Below are 19621 nucleotides of genomic sequence, written 5' to 3'. Positions count from 1 at the left end.
AAATTTTATCAGCATATCGATTGCGCAACCAGGGGTGGAAAGACCTTGGATCATTGTTACTCTAACTTCCGCGACGCATATAAGGCCCTGCCCCGCCCCCCTTTCGGAAAAGCTGACCACGACTCCATTTTGTTGATCCCTGCCTACAGACAGAAACTAAAACAAGAGGCTCCCACGCTGAGGTCTGTCCAACGCTGGTCCGACCAAGCTGACTCCACACTCCAAGACTGCTTCCATCACGTGGACTGGGACATGTTTCGTATTGCGTCAGACAACAACATTGACGAATACGCTGATTCGGTGTGCGAGTTCATTAGAACGTGCGTTGAAGATGTCATTCCCATAGCAACGATTAAAACATTCCCTAACCAGAAATCGTGGATTGATGGCAGCATTCGTGTGAAACTGAAAGCTCGAACCACTGCTTTTAATCAGGGCAAGGTGTCTGGTAACATGACCGAATACAAACAGTGCAGCTATTCCCTCCGCAAGGCTATCAAACAAGCTAAGCGTCAGTACAGAGACAAAGTAGAATCTCAATTCAACGGCTCAGACACAAGAGGCATGTGGCAGGGTCTACAGTCAATCACGGACTACAGGAAGAAATCCAGCCCAGTCACGGACCAGGATGTCCTGCTCCCAGGCAGACTAAATAACTTTTTTGCCCGCTTTGAGGACAATACAGTGCCACTGACACGGCCTGCAACGAAAACTTGCGGTCTCTCCTTCACTGCAGCCGAGGTGAGTAAGACATTTAAACGTGTTAACCCTCGCAAGGCTGCAGGCCCAGACGGCATCCCCAGCCGCGCCCTCAGAGCATGCGCAGACCAGCTGGCCGGTGTGTTTACGGACATATTCAATCAATCCCTATACCAGTCTGCTGTTCCCACATGCTTCAAGAGGGCCACCATTGTTCCTGTTCCCAAGAAAGCTAAGGTAACTGAGCTAAACGACTACCGCCCCGTAGCACTCACTTCCGTCATCATGAAGTGCTTTGAGAGACTAGTCAAGGACCATATCACCTCCACCCTACCTGACACCCTAGACCCACTCCAATTTGCTTACCGCCCAAATAGGTCCACAGACGATGCAATCTCAACCACACTGCACACTGCCCTAACCCATCTGGACAAGAGGAATACCTATGTGAGAATGCTGTTCATTGACTACAGCTCGGCATTCAACACCATAGTACCCTCCAAGCTCGTCATCAAGCTCGAGACCCTGGGTCTCGACCCCGCCCTGTGCAACTGGGTACTGGACTTCCTGACGGGCCGCCCCCAGGTGGTGAGGGTAGGCAACAACATCTCCTCCCCGCTGATCCTCAACACTGGGGCCCCACAAGGGTGCGTTCTGAGCCCTCTCCTGTACTCCCTGTTCACCCACGACTGTGTGGCCACGCACGCCTCCAACTCAATCATCAAGTTTGCGGACGACACAACAGTGGTAGGCTTGATTACCAACAACGACGAGACGGCCTACGGTGAGGAGGTGAGGGCCCTCGGAGTGTGGTGTCAGGAAAATAACCTCACACTCAACGTCAACAAAACTAAGGAGATGATTGTGGACTTCAGGAAACAGCAGAGGGAACACCCCCCTATCCACATCGATGGAACAGTAGTGGAGAGGGTAGCAAGTTTTAAGTTCCTCGGCATACACATCACAGACAAACTGAATTGGTCCACTCACACAGACAGCATTGTGAAGAAGGCGCAGCAGCGCCTCTTCAACCTCAGGAGGCTGAAGAAATTCGGCTTGTCACCAAAAGCACTCACAAACTTCTACAGATGCACAATCGAGAGCATCCTGGCGGGCTGTATCACCGCCTGGTACGGCAACTGCTCCGCCCTCAACCGTAAGGCTCTCCAGAGGGTAGTGAGGTCTGCACAACGCATCACCGGGGGCAAACTACCTGCCCTCCAGGACACCTACACCACCCGATGTCACAGGAAGGCCATAAAGATCATCAAGGACATCAACCACCCGAGCCACTGCCTGTTCACCCCGCTATCATCCAGAAGGCGAGGTCAGTACAGGTGCATCAAAGCTGGGACCGAGAGACTGAAAAACAGCTTCTATCTCAAGGCTATCAGACTGTTAAACAGCCACCACTAACATTGAGTGGCTGCTGCCAACACACTGACACTGACTCAACTCCAGCCACTTTAATAATGGGAATTGATGGGAAATGATGTAAATATATCACTAGCCACTTTAAACAATGCTACCTTATATAATGTTACTTACCCTACATTATTCATCTCATAGGCATACGTATTTACTGTACTCTATATCATCGACTGTATCCTTATGTAATACATGTATCACTAGCCACTTTAACTATGCCACTTTGTTTACATACTCATCTCATATGTATATACTGTACTCGATACAATCTACTGTATCTGCCTATGCTGCTCTGTACCATCACTCATTCATATATCCTTATGTACATATTCTTTATCCCCTCACACTGTGTACAAGACAGTAGTTTTGGAATTGTTAGTTAGATTACTTGTTGGTTATTACTGCATTGTCGGAACTAGAAGCACAAGCATTTCGCTACACTCGCATTAACATCTGCTAACCATGTGTATGTGACAAATAAATTTGATTTGATTTGATTTGATTTGACATCGATTTGACATAGCAGGCCTGTACCCTGGCCTAACTACCACATCCCAATGGCAGGCCTGTACCCCTGGCCTAACTAACACATCCCAATAGCAGACCTGTTCCCCTGGCCTAACTAACACATCCCAATAGCAGGCCTGTTACCCTGGCCTAACTACCACATCCCAATAGCAGGCCTGTCGCCCTGGCCTAACTACCACATCCCTATAGCAGGCCTGTTCCCCTGCCCTAACTACCACATCCCTATAGCAGGCCTGTTACTCTGGCCTAACTAACACATCCCAATAGCAGGCCTGTTACCCTGGCCTAACTACCACATCCCGATAGCAGGCCTGTTACCCTGGCCTAACTAACACATCCCAATAGCAGGCCTGTTACCCTGGCCTAACTACCACATCCCAATAGCAGGCCTGTACCCCTGGCCTAACTAACACATCCCAATAGCAGGCCTGTCGCCCTGGCCTAACTACCACATCCCTATAGCAGGCCTGTTCCCCTGGCCTAACTACCACATCCCAATAGCAGGCCTGTTACCCTGGCCTAACTAACACATCCCAATAGCAGGCCTGTCGCCCTGGCCTAACTACCACATCCCTATAGCAGGTCTGTACCCTGGCCTAACTACCACATCCCAATAGCAGGCCTGTACCCTGGCCTAACTAACACATCCCAATAGCAGGCCTGTTCCCCTGGCCTAACTACCACATCCCAATAGCAGGCCTGTACCCCTGGCCTAACTAACACATCCCAATAGCAGGCCTGTTACCCTGGCCTAACTAACACATCCCAATAGCAGGCCTGTACCCTGGCCTAACTACCACATCCCAATAGCAGGCCTGTTACACTGGCCTAACTACCACATCCCAATGGCAGGCCTGTACCCCTGGCCTAACTAACACATCCCAATAGCAGACCTGTTCCCCTGGCCTAACTAACACATCCCAATAGCAGGCCTGTTACCCTGGCCTAACTACCACATCCCAATAGCAGGCCTGTCGCCCTGGCCTAACTACCACATCCCTATAGCAGGCCTGTTCCCCTGCCCTAACTACCACATCCCTATAGCAGGCCTGTTACCCTAGCCTAACTACCACATCCCAATAGCAGGCCTGTTACCCTGGCCTAACTACCACATCCCAATAGCAGGCCTGTACCCCTGACCTAACTACCACATCCCAATAGCAGGCCTGTACCCCTGGCCTAACTAACACATCCCAATAGCAGGCCTGTCGCCCTGGCCTAACTACCACATCCCTATAGCAGGCCTGTTCCCCTGGCCTAACTACCACATCACAATAGCAGGCCTGTTACCCTGGCATAACTAACACATCCCAATAGCAGGCCTGTCGCCCTGGCCTAACTACCACATCCCTATAGCAGGCCTGTACCCTGGCCTAACTACCACATCCCAATAGCAGGCCTGTACCATGGCCTAACTAACACATCCCAATAGCAGGCCTGTTCCCCTGGCCTAACTACCACATCCCAATAGCAGGCCTGTACCCCTGGCCTGACTAACACATCCCAATAGCAGGCCTGTTACCCTGGCCTAACTAACACATCCCAATAGCAGGCCTGTACCCTGGCCTAACTACCACATCCCAATAGCAGGCCTGTTACCCTGGCCTAACTACCACATCCCAATGGCAGGCCTGTACCCCTGGCCTAACTAACACATCCCAATAGCAGGCCTGTTACCCTGGCCTAACTACCACATCCCAATAGCAGGCCTGTTACCCTGGCCTAACTACCACATCCCAATAGCAGGCCTGTACCCCTGGCCTAACTAACACATCCCAATAGCAGGCCTGTACCCCTGACCTAACTACCACATCCCTATAGCAGGCCTGTTCCCCTGGCCTAACTAACACATCCCAATAGCAGGCCTGTACCCTGGCCTAACTAACACATCCCAATAGCAGGCCTGTACCCTGGCCTAACTACCACATCCCAATAGCAGGCCTGTTCCCCTGGTCTAACTAACACATCCCAATAGCAGGCCTGTTCCCCTGGCCTAATTAACACACCCCAATAGCAGGCATATACCCTGACCTAACTAACACATCCCAATAGCAGGCCTGTTCCCCTGGCCTAACTACCACATCCCTATAGCAGGCCTGTTCCCCTGGCCTAACTAACACATCCCAATAGCAGGCCTGTTCCCCTGGCCTAACTAACACATCCCAATAGCAGGCCTGTACCCCTGACCCAACTACCACATCCCTATAGCAGGCCTGTACCCTGGCCTAAATAACACATCCCAATAGCAGGCCTGTTCCCCTGACCTAACTACCACATCCCTATAGCAGGCCTGTACCCCTGACCTAACTACCACATCCCTATAGCAGGCCTGTACCCCTGACCTAACTACCACACCCCAATAGCAGGCCTGTTCCCCGGGTCTAACTAACACATCCCAATAGCAGGCCTGTAACCCTGACCCAACTACCACATCCCTATAGCAGGCCTGTGCCCCTGGCCTAACTAACACATCCCAATAGCAGGCCTGTTACCCTGGCCTAACTACCACATCCCAATAGCAGGCCTGTGCCCCTGGCCTAACTAACACATCCCAATAGCAGGCCTGTTACCCTGGCCTAACTACCACATCCCAATAGCAGGCCTGTTACCCTGGCCTAACTACCACATCCCAATAGCAGGCCTGTACCCTGGCCTAACTACCACATCCCAATAGCAGGCCTGTTAACCTGGCCTAACTAACACATCCCAATAGCAGGCCTGTTACCCTGGCCTAAATACCACATCCCAATAGCAGGCCTGTTACCCTGGCCTAACTACCACATCCCAATAGCAGGCCTGTACCCCTGGCCTAACTAACACATCCCAATAGCAGGCCTGTTACCCTGGCCTAACTACCACACCCCAATAGCAGGCCTGTACCCTGGCCTAACTACCACATCCCAATAGCAGGCCTGTTACCCTGGCCTAACTACCACATCCCAATAGCAGGCCTGTTCCCCTGGCCTAACTACCACACCCCAATAGCAGGCCTGTACCCTGGCCTAACTACCACATCCCAATAGCAGGCCTGTTACCCTGGCCTAACTAACACATCCCAATAGCAGGCCTGTTACCCTGGCCTAACTACCACATCCCAATAGCAGGCCTCTACCCCTGAACTAACTACCACATCCCTTTAGCAGGCCTGTACCCCTGACCTAACTACCACATCCCTATAGCAGGCCTGTACCCCTGACCTAACTACCAAATCCCTATAGCAGGCCTGTACCCTGGCCTAACTACCACATCCCAATAGCAGGCCTGTTCCCCTGACCTAACTACCACATCCCTATAGCAGGCCTGTATCCTGGCCTAACTACCACATCCCAATAGCAGGCCTGTTCCCCTGGCCTAACTAACACATCCCAATAGCAGGCCTGTACCCCTGACCCAACTACCACATCCCTATAGCAGGCCTGTACCCTGGCCTAAATAACACATCCCAATAGCAGGCCTGTTCCCCTGACCTAACTACCACATCCCTATAGCAGGCCTGTACCCCTGACCTAACTACCACATCCCTATAGCAGGCCTGTACCCCTGACCTAACTACCACACCCCAATAGCAGGCCTGTTCCCCGGGTCTAACTAACACATCCCAATAGCAGGCCTGTACCCCTGACCCAACTACCACATCCCTATAGCAGGCCTGTGCCCCTGGCCTAAATAACACATCCCAATAGCAGGCCTGTACCCCTGACCCAACTACCACATCCCAATAGCAGGCCTGTTAACCTGGCCTAACTAACACATCCCAATAGCAGGCCTGTTACCCTGGCCTAAATACCACATCCCAATAGCAGGCCTGTTACCCTGGCCTAACTACCACATCCCAATAGCAGGCCTGTACCCCTGGCCTAACTAACACATCCCAATAGCAGGCCTGTTACCCTGGCCTAACTACCACACCCCAATAGCAGGCCTGTACCCTGGCCTAACTACCACATCCCAATAGCAGGCCTGTTACCCTGGCCTAACTACCACATCCCAATAGCAGGCCTGTTCCCCTGGCCTAACTACCACATCCCAATAGCAGGCCTGTACCCTGGCCTAACTACCACATCCCAATAGCAGGCCTGTTACCCTGGCCTAACTAACACATCCCAATAGCAGGCCTGTTACCCTGGCCTAACTACCACATCCCAATAGCAGGCCTCTACCCCTGAACTAACTACCACATCCCTTTAGCAGGCCTGTACCCCTGACCTAACTACCACATCCCTATAGCAGGCCTGTACCCTGGCCTAACTACCGCATCCCAATAGCAGGCCTGTTCCCCTGGCCTAACTACCACATCCCTATAGCAGGCCTGTTCCCCTGGCCTAACTACCACATCCCAATAGCAGGCCTGTACCCCTGACCTAACTACCACATCCCTTTAGCAGGCCTGTACCCCTGACCTAACTACCAAATCCCTATAGCAGGCCTGTACCCTGGCCTAACTACCACATCCCAATAGCAGGCCTGTTCCCCTGACCTAACTACCACATCCCTATAGCAGGCCTGTATCCTGGCCTAACTACCACATCCCAATAGCAGGCCTGTTCCCCTGGCCTAACTACCACATCCAAATAGCAGGCCTGTTCCCCTGGCCTAACTAACACATCCCAATAGCAGGCCTGTGCCCCTGGCAAAACTACCACATCCCAATAGCAGGCCTGTTACCCTGGCCTAACTAACACATCCCAATAGCAGGCCTGTTACCCTGGCCTAACTAACACATCCCAATAGCAGGCCTGTTACCCTGGCCTAACTACCACATCCCAATAGCAGGCCTGTTTCCCTGGCCTAACTACCACATCCCAATAGCAGGCCTGTTACCCTGGCCTAACTAACACATCCCAATAGCAGGCCTGTCGCCCTGGCCTAACTACCACATCCCTATAGCAGGCCTGTACCCTGGCCTAGCTACCACATCCCAATAGCAGAACTGTACCCTGGCCTAACTAACACATCCCAATAGCAGGCCTGTTCCCCTGGCCTAACTACCACATCCCAATAGCAGGCGTGTCGCCCAGGCCTAACTACCACATCCCTATAGCAGGCCTGTACCCTGGCCTAACTACCACATCCCAATAGCAGGCCTGTACCCCTGGCCTAACTACCACATCCCAATAGCAGGCCTGTCGCCCTGGCCTAACTACCACATCCCTATAGCAGGCCTGTACCCTGGCCTAACTACCACATCACAATAGCAGGCCTGTACCCCTGGCCTAACTACCACATCCCAATAGCAGGCCTGTCACCTTGGCCTAACTACCACATCCCTATAGCAGGCCTGTACCCTGGCCTAACTACCACATCCCAATAGCAGGCCTGTACCCTGGCCTAACTACCACATCCCAATAGCAGGCCTGTACCCCTGGCCTAACTACCACATCCCAATAGCAGGCCTGTACCCTGGCCTAACTAACACATCCCAATAGCAGGCCTGTACCCCTGGCAAACTAACACATCCCAATAGCAGGCATGTACCCCTGGCAAACTAACACATGCCAATAGCAGGCCTGTTACCCTGGCCTAACTAACACATCCCAATAGCAGGCCTGTTACCCTGGCCTAACTAACACATCCCAACGGCAGGCCTGTTACCCTGGCCTAACTACCACATCCCAATAGCAGGCCTGTTACCCTGGCCTAACTAACACATCCCAATAGCAGGCCTGTTCCCCTGGCCTCACTACCACATCCCAATAGCAGGCCTGTTACCCTGGCCTAACTAACACATCCCAATAGCAGGCCTTTACCCCTGACCTAACTACCACATCCCACTAGCAGGCCTGTTACCCTGGCCTAACTAACACATCCCTATAGCAGGCCTGTTCCCCTGGCCTCACTACCACACCCCAATAGCAGGCCTGTACCCTGGCCTAACTACCACATCCCAATAGCAGGCCTGTTACCCTGGCCTAACTACCACATCCCTATAGCAGGCCTGTTCCACTGGCCTAACTAACACATCCCAATAGCAGGCCTGTTCCCCTGGCCTAACTACCACATCCCAATAGCAGGCCTGTTACCCTGGCCTAACTAACACATCCCAATAGCAGGCCTGTACCCTGGCCTAACTACCACATCCCAATAGCAGGCCTGTTACCCTGGCCTAACTACCACATCCCAATAGCAGGCCTGTTACCCTGGCCTAACTAACACATCCCAATAGCAGGCCTGTACCCTGGCCTAACTAACACATCCCAATAGCAGGCCTGTACCCTGGCCTAACTAACACATCCCAATAGCAGGCCTTTTACCCTGGCAAACTAACACATGCCAATAGCAGGCCTGTTACCCTGGCCTAACTAACACATCCCAATAGCAGGCCTGTTACCCTGGCCTAACTAACACATCCCAACGGCAGGCCTGTTACCCTGGCCTAACTACCACATCCCAATAGCAGGCCTGTTACCCTGGCCTAACTAACACATCCCAATAGCAGGCCTGTTCCCCTGGCCTCACTACCACATCCCAATAGCAGGCCTGTTACCCTGGCCTAACTAACACATCCCAATAGCAGGCCTGTTACCCTGGCCTAACTACCACATCCCAATAGCAGGCCTGTTACCCTGGCCTAACTAACACATCCCAATAGCAGGCCTGTTCCCCTGGCCTCACTACCACACCCCAATAGCAGGCCTGTACCCTGGCCTAACTACCACATCCCAATAGCAGGCCTGTTACTCTGGCCTAACTACCACATCCCTATAGCAGGCCTGTTCCCCTGGCCTAACTAACACATCCCAATAGCAGGCCTGTTCCCCTGGCCTAACTACCACATCCCAATAGCAGGCCTGTTACCCTGGCCTAACTAACACATCCCAATAGCAGGCCTGTACCCTGGCCTAACTACCACATCCCAATAGCAGGCCTCTTACCCTGGCCTAACTACCACATCCCAATAGCAGGCCTGTTACCCTGGCCTAACTAACACATCCCAATAGCAGGCCTGTACCCTGGCCTAACTAACACATCCCAATAGCAGGCCTGTACCCTGGCCTAACTAACACATCCCAATAGCAGGCCTTTTACCCTGGCCTAACTAACACATCCCAATAACAGGCCTGTACCCTGGCCTAACTAACACATCCCAATGGCAGGCCTGTACCCCTGGCCTAACTAACACATCCCAATAGCAGGCCTGTCGCCCTGGCCTAACTACCACATCCAAATAGCAGACCTGTTACCCTGGCCTAACTAACACATCCCAATAGCAGGCCTGTTACCCTGACCTAACTACCACATCCCAATAGCAGGCCTGTTACCCTGGCCTAACTAACACATCCCAATAGCAGGCCTGTACCCTGGCCTAACTACCACATCCCAATAGCAGGCCTGTTACCCTGGCCTAACTACCACATCCCAATGGCAGGCCTGTACCCCTGGCCTAACTAACACATCCCAATAGCAGACCTGTTCCCCTGGCCTAACTAACACATCCCAATAGCAGGCCTGTCGCCCTGGCCTAACTAACACATCCCAATAGCAGGCCTGTCGCCCTGGCCTAACTACCACATCCCAATAGCAGGCCTGTCGCCCTGGCCTAACTACCACATTCCAATAGCAGGCCTGTTACCCTGGCCTAACTACCACATCCCAATAGCAGGCCTGTACCCCTGGCCTAACTAACACATCCCAATAGCAGGCCTGTACCCCTGACCTAACTACAACATCCCTATAGCAGGCCTGTTCCCCTGGCCTAACTAACACATCCCAATAGCAGGCCTGTACCCTGGCCTAACTAACACATCCCAATAGCAGGCCTGTACCCTGGCCTAACTACCACATCCCAATAGCAGGCCTGTTCCCCTGGCCTAACTACCACATCCCAATAGCAGGCCTGTTCCCCTGGTCTAACTAACACATCCCAATAGCAGGCCTGTTCCCCTGGCCTAATTAACACACCCCAATAGCAGGCATATACCCTGACCTAACTAACACATCCCAATAGCAGGCCTGTTCCCCTGGCCTAACTACCACATCCCTATAGCAGGCCTGTTCTCCTGGCCTAACTAACACATCCCAATAGCAGGCCTGTTCCCCTGGCCTAACTAACACATCCCAATAGCAGGCCTGTACCCCTGACCCAACTACCACATCCCTATAGCAGACCTGTACCCCTGACCTAACTACCACATCCCAATAGCAGGCCTGTTCCCCTGGCCTAACTAACACATCCCAATAGCAGGCCTGTACCCCTGACCCAACTACCACATCCCTATAGCAGGCCTGTGCCCCTGGCCTAACTACCACATCCCAATAGCAGGCCTGTTACCCTGGCCTAACTACCACATCCCAATAGCAGGCCTGTGCCCCTGGCCTAACTAACACATCCCAATAGCAGGCCTGTTACCCTGGCCTAACTACCACATCCCAATAGCAGGCCTGTTACCCTGGCCTAACTACCACATCCCAATAGCAGGCCTGTTACCCTGGCCTAACTAACACATCCCAATAGCAGGCCTGTTACCCTGGCCTAACTACCACATCCCAATAGCAGCCCTGTACCCCTGACCTAACTACCACATCCCTTTAGCAGGCCTGTACCCCTGACCTAACTACCACATCCCTATAGCAGGCCTGTAACCTGGCCTAACTACCGCATCCCAATAGCAGGCCTGTTCCCCTGGCCTAACTACCACATCCCTATAGCAGGCCTGTTCCCCTGGCCTAACTACCACATCCCAATAGCAGGCCTGTACCCCTGACCTAACTACCACATCCCTTTAGCAGGCCTGTACCCCTGACCTAACTACCACATCCCTATAGCAGGCCTGTACCCTGGCCTAACTACCACATCCCAATAGCAGGCCTGTTCCCCTGACCTAACTACCACATCCCTATAGCAGGCCTGTACCCTGGCCTAACTACCACATCCCAATAGCAGGCCTGTTACCCTAGCCTAACTACCACATCCAAATAGCAGGCCTGTTCCCCTGGCCTAACTAACACATCCCAATAGCAGGCCTGTTCCCCTGGCCTAACTAACACATCCCAATAGCAGGCCTGTTACCCTGGCCTAACTACCACATCCCAATAGCAGGCCTTTTACCCTGGCCTAACTAACACATCCCAATAGCAGGCCTGTCGCCCTGGCCTAACTACCACATCCCTATAGCAGGCCTGTTCCCCTGGCCTAACTACCACATCCCAATAACAGGCCTGTACCCTGGCCTAACTAACACATCCCAATAGCAGGCCTGTACCCCTGACCTAACTACCACATCCCTATAGCAGGCCTGTTCCCCTGACCTAACTACCACATCCCAATAACAGGCCTGTACCCTGGCCTAACTAACACATCCCAATAGCAGGCCTGTACCCCTGACCTAACTACCACATCCCTATAGCAGGCCTGTTCCCCTGGCCTAACTACCACATCCCAATAACAGGCCTGTACCCTGGCCTAACTAACACATCCCAATAGCAGGCATGTACCCCTGACCTAACTAACACATCCCAATGGACTGGATAATTACGCCATTTACAATCATCACCTCTTCTATTAACCAGCCTGATATCATGTAGGAGAGACGCAGGGAGGGGAAGAGGGAGAGAGGGAGAGAGAGAGAGAGAGAGAGAGAGAGAGAGAGAGAGAGAGAGAGAGAGAGAGAGAGAGAGAGAGAGAGAGAGAGATAAAGAGAGTAGAATACATGGAGGGAGTGAAACACAGAGACAGACAGAGAGAGGAGGGAGATATGATAAAGAAGCAGACTACTATATGGAGATAGAGATGGAAAGTGAATGAAGAGAGAACGATAGAGAAGAATATAAATAACCACAGAGAACAGCTGCTGCCCGTGACTAGAGGAATATATATATATCAGAGGCAGACAGAAGCTTTCTCTCCTTAACTTACCCTGACATTCAAGGTTTCTCTCCTCAAATCCTGGGTTACACAGGCAGTTCCCGATGGGCACCAGCCACTCTCCGTCCGCCCCGCAGTACATTTTGGGAACGTCACGCTCCTCTGAATCATTTACGCAGGATCCTCTGACTTCTACCAGTGAGGAGGTGTCAGCCCCGGTGGTGGTGTCAGGGAACTGGGCCAGGTTCCTTACAGCCAGGGGACACTTCTTATAGAACACCCTGACAGACACCAGGGCGATGCAGGCTCCCACGTCCTGGAAGGCCAGGTAGAAACCCTTCCGGGTCAAGGCTCCCACGTCCCTGACCTCCGTATTCAACTTCATGATGCGGTCTCCGATGTCCACCTGGGTGAAGCTCTCGTCGGCCGCCACCGTGTCGATCTTGCCAAACTGGTTCTCTCGGATGTAGCGCTCCTTGTCGTTGTTGGACTCGTAGTAGTAGAGGTTGAAGGTCTCCTTGCAGGTTCCCATGACACCAGGGAGGCTGTTACAGTCACGCAGGGTGAACTTGATCTCGATGTAGACACGCTGGGCGCCAACCCGGGGGATCCAGTCCGTTCTAAGCCAGTTGTTCTGGTTGGGTTCCATGACGTTACACACCTGGTACGTCCTGATGGGAATGTTCTTCTCATCCATGATGCTCACCTCCTCCCACTGAGGAGACAGAGGAAATGTTAGGAAAACATCTGACAAACATTAGGAAAAATCTGTAAAATGGTAGGCCACATATAAACCTTAACTTGCAGACATACATTGAGAAAGACCATAGCAGAACGGGGACTTAATGTCTGCGTCTCAGTAGGTCAAGTATTTAAAACCAAACGTAATAATAAATGCATGACAACGCCTAATATAAACAGCAAGGCCTGTTATAATGAAACTACTACCGGTACAATCAGAAATAAGTACACATAGGCCTACTGTACTGTATTCAAGCCTGACTAGTACGTTTTATCTCCACATAAAAGGAAACCAACCAAATCCTTGGGGAACATGCACCATTAAAATTATTATTTTAATGTCAAATAATGATGACCTCAATGTAAATCCCCATAACTCCATGATTCATTTAAAGGTCACCAAATGGAGAGAAATACAGAGTGAGGGTGAAGAGATATTGAAAGAATCTTGTGTATGAGCTAATGGATAGGCCTTACGTCTGTAGGGGCTCTGAACAAAAACCCAATGGAAAAGGGGTGTCTGTGTTCCTTCTGTAGGCCTACAACTTATTTTGGAGAGGGAGAGGGTTTGGACAGCACACATGTGGACCGGGTGTTTTTAGAATGAACTCATGAGGTGCATGGATTACGTTATCGATGACTGGCTGGCTTATTATTATAGGAACAATGTTTGTTTTACTTATGATAAAGTCCCAGCTACTAAAGAGCATGGGGTATATGGTGTTTTGAAAGGCGTTGGGGGCATTATGGTGTGTGCTTTTAAAGGGCCAATATATTTATTTATTTATTTTATTTCACCTTTATTTAAGCAGGTAGGCAAGTTGAGAACAAGTTCTAATTTACAATTGCGACCTGGCCAAGATAAAGCAAAGCAGTTCGACACATACAACGACACAGAGTTACACATAGAGTAAAACAAACATACAGTCAATAATACAGTATAAACAAGTCTATATACGATGTGAGCAAATGAGGTGAGAAAATGGAAGTAAAGGCAAAAAAAAGGCCATGGTGGCAAAGTAAATACAATATAGCAGGTAAAACACTGGAATGGTAGATTTGCAGTGGAAGAATGTGCAAAGTAGAAAATAAAAATAATGGGGTGCAAAGGAGCAAAATAAATAAATAAAATAAATACAGTATGGAAAGAGGTAGTTGGGGCTAAATTATAGGTGGGCTATGTACAGGTGCAGTAATCTGTGAGCTGCTCTGACAGTTGGTGCTTAAAGCTAGTGAGGGAGATAAGTGTTTTCAGTTTCAGAGATTTTTGTAGTTCGTTCCAGTCATTGGCAGCAGAGAACTGGAAGGAGAGCCGGCCAAAAAAAGAATTGGTTTTGGGGGTGACCAGAGAGATATACCTGCTGGAGCGCGTGCTACAGGTGGGTGATGCTATGGTGACCAGCGAGCTGAGATAAGGGGGGACTTTACCTAGCAGGGTCTTGTAGATGACATGAATATATAATCATTTCGGGGTAACAATTAAGTACCTTACTGTGATTGTTTTAAATTAAAATGGACAAAAAAAAACAAAAAATTGCTTGTTAGCAAAGAGACATTTCTCAAGCAAGAATTTTGCTAGGACTGTGTGGGATTGGTCTGAGTGGGGAGGGGAAACTGAAAACTAGCTGTTATTGGCAGAGAAGTTTGGAACTCTTTCTTATTGGTCTATTAACTAATTTACCACCTGGTGATGTCAACAGGCAGGCTAAAACTCCATCCCACCAAAACAGGCTGACATTTTCAGGTGGTCTTTTCAAATAACTCTTACACTAAAAGGGCATGATCATCATTTTCGAAATATAACAGTATTATTTGACATCTTAGTCTGGAAATAGTTTTTTTTTTAAATTATTATAATAATAATAAAAACACAGGGAAATCTAATTTTTGACTGCACCGGGCCTTTAACATTTCACAATGAGGTTTTAAAAAGTTGTGAAATTGACTGCATTTAAAAACAAGAGCAGACAAGCCAGCCTTCTGCTTGTATCTGGTTAGGACTATATTCTATTTAGAGAAACGAGTCCTAACAGAGCTATTACTAGGGGGAAGGATGTATGCTGTGCTGAATTTGATTCAAGGCGTTGTCATAACTAATCTCGTTTAAAGCCCTATTTATTTGAGTAGGGGAGATAACGCTAAACATGGCTGAGGTTCCGATTCGAGAAAGTGTCCATCACCCCGCTGCTTTATTCAACAGCTTTCTTCTTTCTGCTTGGCCCTTTATTGTGGAAATCAACCGGCTAGGCAGATAAGGCCGCACCTTTCCCCGATAGCGGAGGAGAGGGAGAATGAGGGTAATTGGTCGTAATGAGAGCGTGAATGCAGGCCTGTCGGCGCTGCCAGCACCCTGTCAATCCATCCGCCACGGAGGAACCCGCTGAAGAAGGAACGGATAGCACCCAACAGCAGCACACACGAGCCACATTCATTGAACAGCAACTCAACCCAATGGTGAATAAAACAAGAGTTGGAGAGAAGGCTGACACAAACCGGCAACGTTTATTTTGTGGGTCTATAGCATACCATAAACTGTATCATTAAAATATAATTGATATGCCAGAAGATGCCTGAATAGAAAGAAGAACGTAATGGATAGCATGTGTTGCTCTACTTTGGGCCACCTTGTTGGTTTAGTCTATAAATACAACAACACATATAAGATGGTTCCATGTAATTATTCAAACGCCAGTGCTGTTGCTGCTTCGGCTCAGGGAACAACGGACAGGGGAGTGTGTGCCAGACCGGCCCCAGCCGCGCGCACCGAAGGGCCTAACACTGACATTCCCGAAACAGTCGCACTCTGTACCTTATCAGCGCAACTATATATATCCCAATTAGACCGCGGGATCATGCATTTAGTCCGATCACATTCCCTATTGCTTTATGGCCCAATCCAATCCTACTGTGAGGACTGAAACCCGCTGCCACTTCCCTTCATTTATCCATTCCAGAGGGCCCTTTCTGTGCTGCCAAGTTCCTCTTCCCCCGCGCCTCAATGGGGGAAAAGGATATAGCGTTTCTCCACAAAGAGCGATTCAATCAGCCGTCTATTCAGGAAACCCGACGCCCGCTGCAGTATCGGACTCGAATCTAACCAAATCCTGCGAGTAGAGGGAGAGAAGGGCGGAGGGGGCCGGTGGGCTATAGAGGACATCGTCTCTCCATTTTGACTCAACGGGGGACTCGCGTCTTAACAAGGGGCACTTACCCCTCCTTCTGTTGGGTTGGCGACCCAGCCCAACTCCCCCGCTACGGATCTGGAGTCCAGTAACGTCACTGAAAAACATAGAAAGAGAAGTGAGCAGTTATAGACCGTTCATAACACGGAATGTGTGTAACCTTGTCTACAGTGATAATATACAGTCTGGAACAGCCACCGTTTTGTTGCCATAGTTGGATAGTTATTAAGCAGTTTGCCGAGGAAAACAACTATGTGCAATCTGCTCAACGAAAACCTGTCAGAAGTAAGCTAATGATCAATATGTAATGACGTATCTATAGGCCCATTCCACACACACCTACACCCATAAACGATGTAATATGTTTGCATTACTCAAATGCGTAATTTGATAGATTTTTCCAGGGGGATATGTGATGATTAAAAACATAAAGGGATCCAATTTTACAGGGATTTTATATTTTGTATAAAGAACCATGGGTATTGTCATTGTAACCCAGTGAATGCGACTCTCCAATACATGTTGGAGACTCCGTGCGTCTGTTTTATTAACTCGGGTCCTGAGGTTCTACGATGAGGAGCACGGACGTCTAAATCAACTTGCTTCAGTGAGAAATAAAAAATAATCCGTAATGAGATTTCAATAGTCCCTTATATTTCTCACGGAAATCCTCTCACTGCGCAGTGAAGAAAATCACAAATGTAAGCGCTTAAATATGCAGCGAGTTAACATTTTTTTAAAGTGGATTTAATTTAAGATGTTGTCCTTTATCTGAAATGACTTGGTAATTATTTTAGTATTGCTTTGAAGTTAATGCGTTTTGACATAGAACATGCGCAAACACCACTTGTTAATTGAATGAGGATAATTTTACAGAACTGCGACTGCAATACAAGGTTATGAACTAAAATTACATGGCTCATTTTGTAAGGCTGGCTTTTGCACAACGGCCTTGCACAAAACCAGACACATACATGCCCTCCAAAGCAATACTGATTTGTGTATAACATCGTGTCTTTGTAGCCTATATGGCTCAAGAAAAAACTAATTTTGCTGAAGAAGTTGGCTATCGACTAATTAACAGAGACTGCAGTAAGATGTAACAGCACTCCACTCAGACCCTGCTAGAGCCCCATATAGACTTCATACGCTTTTTGCAAAGCGCTTTCAGCAACTTGGGTAAAGAGATAACCTAGTAGTCTATGACACAAAACGTTCGATGGGTTTGACGCATATGGAAAGCCTAATGCAATGTCAGAGATTAATGGCACATGATGTTGAGCAAATTAATAGTGTTGGCCAATTCGTTGAGTGCTGCTGGTCCACGAGTCCAGAATAGCTACGGGACACCGGGATTGTGGTCCGTCTCACACATGAAGTGGACGGAGTATAAAATAGCGGAGAAAAAGTCCAAAACGGGGCTCCTTATTCCAAGTCTTACCTTCGTTTGGGGGGTAAATCCGTGCCGAAGAAACACATGTAGAAATTCCAAGCAGCACAGAGGTCGCCGTAAACAAAATCCCAGCCATGAGTGCCATTTGTCGTTTTTTCTGGTCGTTCGTTCCGCTCCTCACAGGTCTTGCTCTCTCTCTCTCTCCCTGTGGAATATGTGTTTGAAGCAGGGATAGAGCGAAGCTCCGAAAACAGCCGGGAGGTGAGTCTGCGCGCTCTGACGCGGCAGTCAATCCAAATAAGAAACTCAGTGGTCGGGAAAACAGGGGCAAATAATCATTAACTGTCCCCCTACCCCTCAGCCATGAATGGACACCGGTAGGGCCAAAATGGGACTGTGTAAAGGGCCAGGAGTTACTGTAATATTTAGTGAATTTCTGTCATGCGGACACCGCTATTTTTATTGTTAAAGAGAAGCAATAAACTTCCAAGATAATGTATTTACGTTGTAATTAATAATGAAGATGAAATTCGCCAAAACGTTTAATACATTTTGATTTTTGTTTAATTTTTCAACATTCTCCTTATTAGGTCTAGGCTATAACACCAGTGTCTCAAAAGTGCTTTGCTCAAAGAATCATAGAAAATCTTAATTATTTCTTAGGACTCGTCATTGTCATGTATAGGCAGATATTTGTCATTTTTCTCATAAAGTGAATTATGAATGTCGTCTCCAGTGATGCGCATCGCTGTCCAAGGTGAAACGCTTAAGACCAAGGTCGCCACCTAGCGGATACAATCACAGATAGTCAGTATCTATTGGATTATGGAACAAGTAAGAGCATGACCCGATAACATAACACGAAATTCCACTTTGGAAAATTGTGCAAAACAATTGTGTTATGAATGACGGGCACGAATCCCGTGTTATTGGATTATCGTCGTTACTCTAACAGCATTGCATCTAGGTTGTATAGGAATTAGGTCTGATACATCTGGGGTTCCATCCGAGTTGTGATATTAGAATGTTTGTTAACAGTTATCACCTACAGGTCTGCAGAGTATGAAATGTATAGAAAGAAATCAATGAGCCTACTGTTTTCCTTTTGGGGTTTTTCTCAAACAATGATGGTATTATTCGGTTTGGGAAAATCCCAAGTGTCCACCCTTTTGGTTCAGCCTGTCTGTCTGTCTTTTTTTTTTCACCCTCTCCCTCACGTCCTCCTACGCGGGCTGGATATTTCTCCCTGCTCCCGCGGGATGAGCCAGGTTTTGCTACCTCCAGGCAGGCTTCAGTGAGCCGCACAGGGCCATCGTCGTCGAGGAGTTGGGTAGTTCTCGCATCACCTCACTAATACATACAGAAAAAGGGCCAGCAGGCTACCCCTAGTTCTTCCTCATCGTGGCTCTTCCATTTAACGTGGCCCTACAGAGGTTTTGTATATTTTCAGCCAGTAGTTTTGAAAGTAGTGCTCAGTACCCAAAATGGCTGAGGTAGGACCAAGTCGCTATCATTCGAGTCACAAGCAAATATCAAGTCACAAGGTCTGAGTCTCAAGTTGAGTCCATAGCAGAACGGGTCAAGAATCGAGTCAAGTCCAAGACGTGCATTCTAAGAGCAAGTGAAGTCGAGTCTAGCCAGAAGTTTTCAAGCCAAGTCTCAAGTCAAGAAAAACAAATATCTATAAATGAAAATACTTTTTCAACTACAAATCTTTGTATATTTATCGAGGCTACAGGAAAGTCATTTTCATTATTTTGTCTACAACATGTTTTTATTACCCTATGTAATTGTAAAATATGGACATTGTAGTATAAAGGCATGACATCAGCAGAAGGCAAGGCAGGT

At 49.1% G+C, this 19621-nt stretch overlaps 1 protein-coding gene across 1 annotated transcript in view; it reads right to left on the bottom strand.

The window, feature by feature from the left end:
- The window catches only part of LOC139382349 (ephrin type-A receptor 4), a 134999-nt gene extending 116954 nt beyond the window's left edge, over positions 1-18045 (bottom strand). The window contains exons 1-3 of the mRNA XM_071126322.1: positions 17822-18045; positions 16410-16477; positions 12509-13172 (exon numbers count right to left, since the gene is read on the bottom strand). Of these exons, the coding sequence (XP_070982423.1) occupies positions 12509-13172; positions 16410-16477; positions 17822-17918 (829 nt within the window). The 5' untranslated portion in view covers positions 17919-18045. The remainder of the gene's footprint in view (positions 1-12508; positions 13173-16409; positions 16478-17821) is intronic.
- Positions 18046-19621: the final 1576 nt, after the last annotated feature.

Source organism: Oncorhynchus clarkii, chromosome 24, assembly GCF_045791955.1.
Source record: "Oncorhynchus clarkii lewisi isolate Uvic-CL-2024 chromosome 24, UVic_Ocla_1.0, whole genome shotgun sequence".
Classification (NCBI taxonomy): domain Eukaryota; kingdom Metazoa; phylum Chordata; class Actinopteri; order Salmoniformes; family Salmonidae; genus Oncorhynchus; species Oncorhynchus clarkii.
The sequence above is the reverse complement of the archived record's forward strand: the minus strand, read 5'-3'. Positions and strand labels throughout refer to the sequence as shown.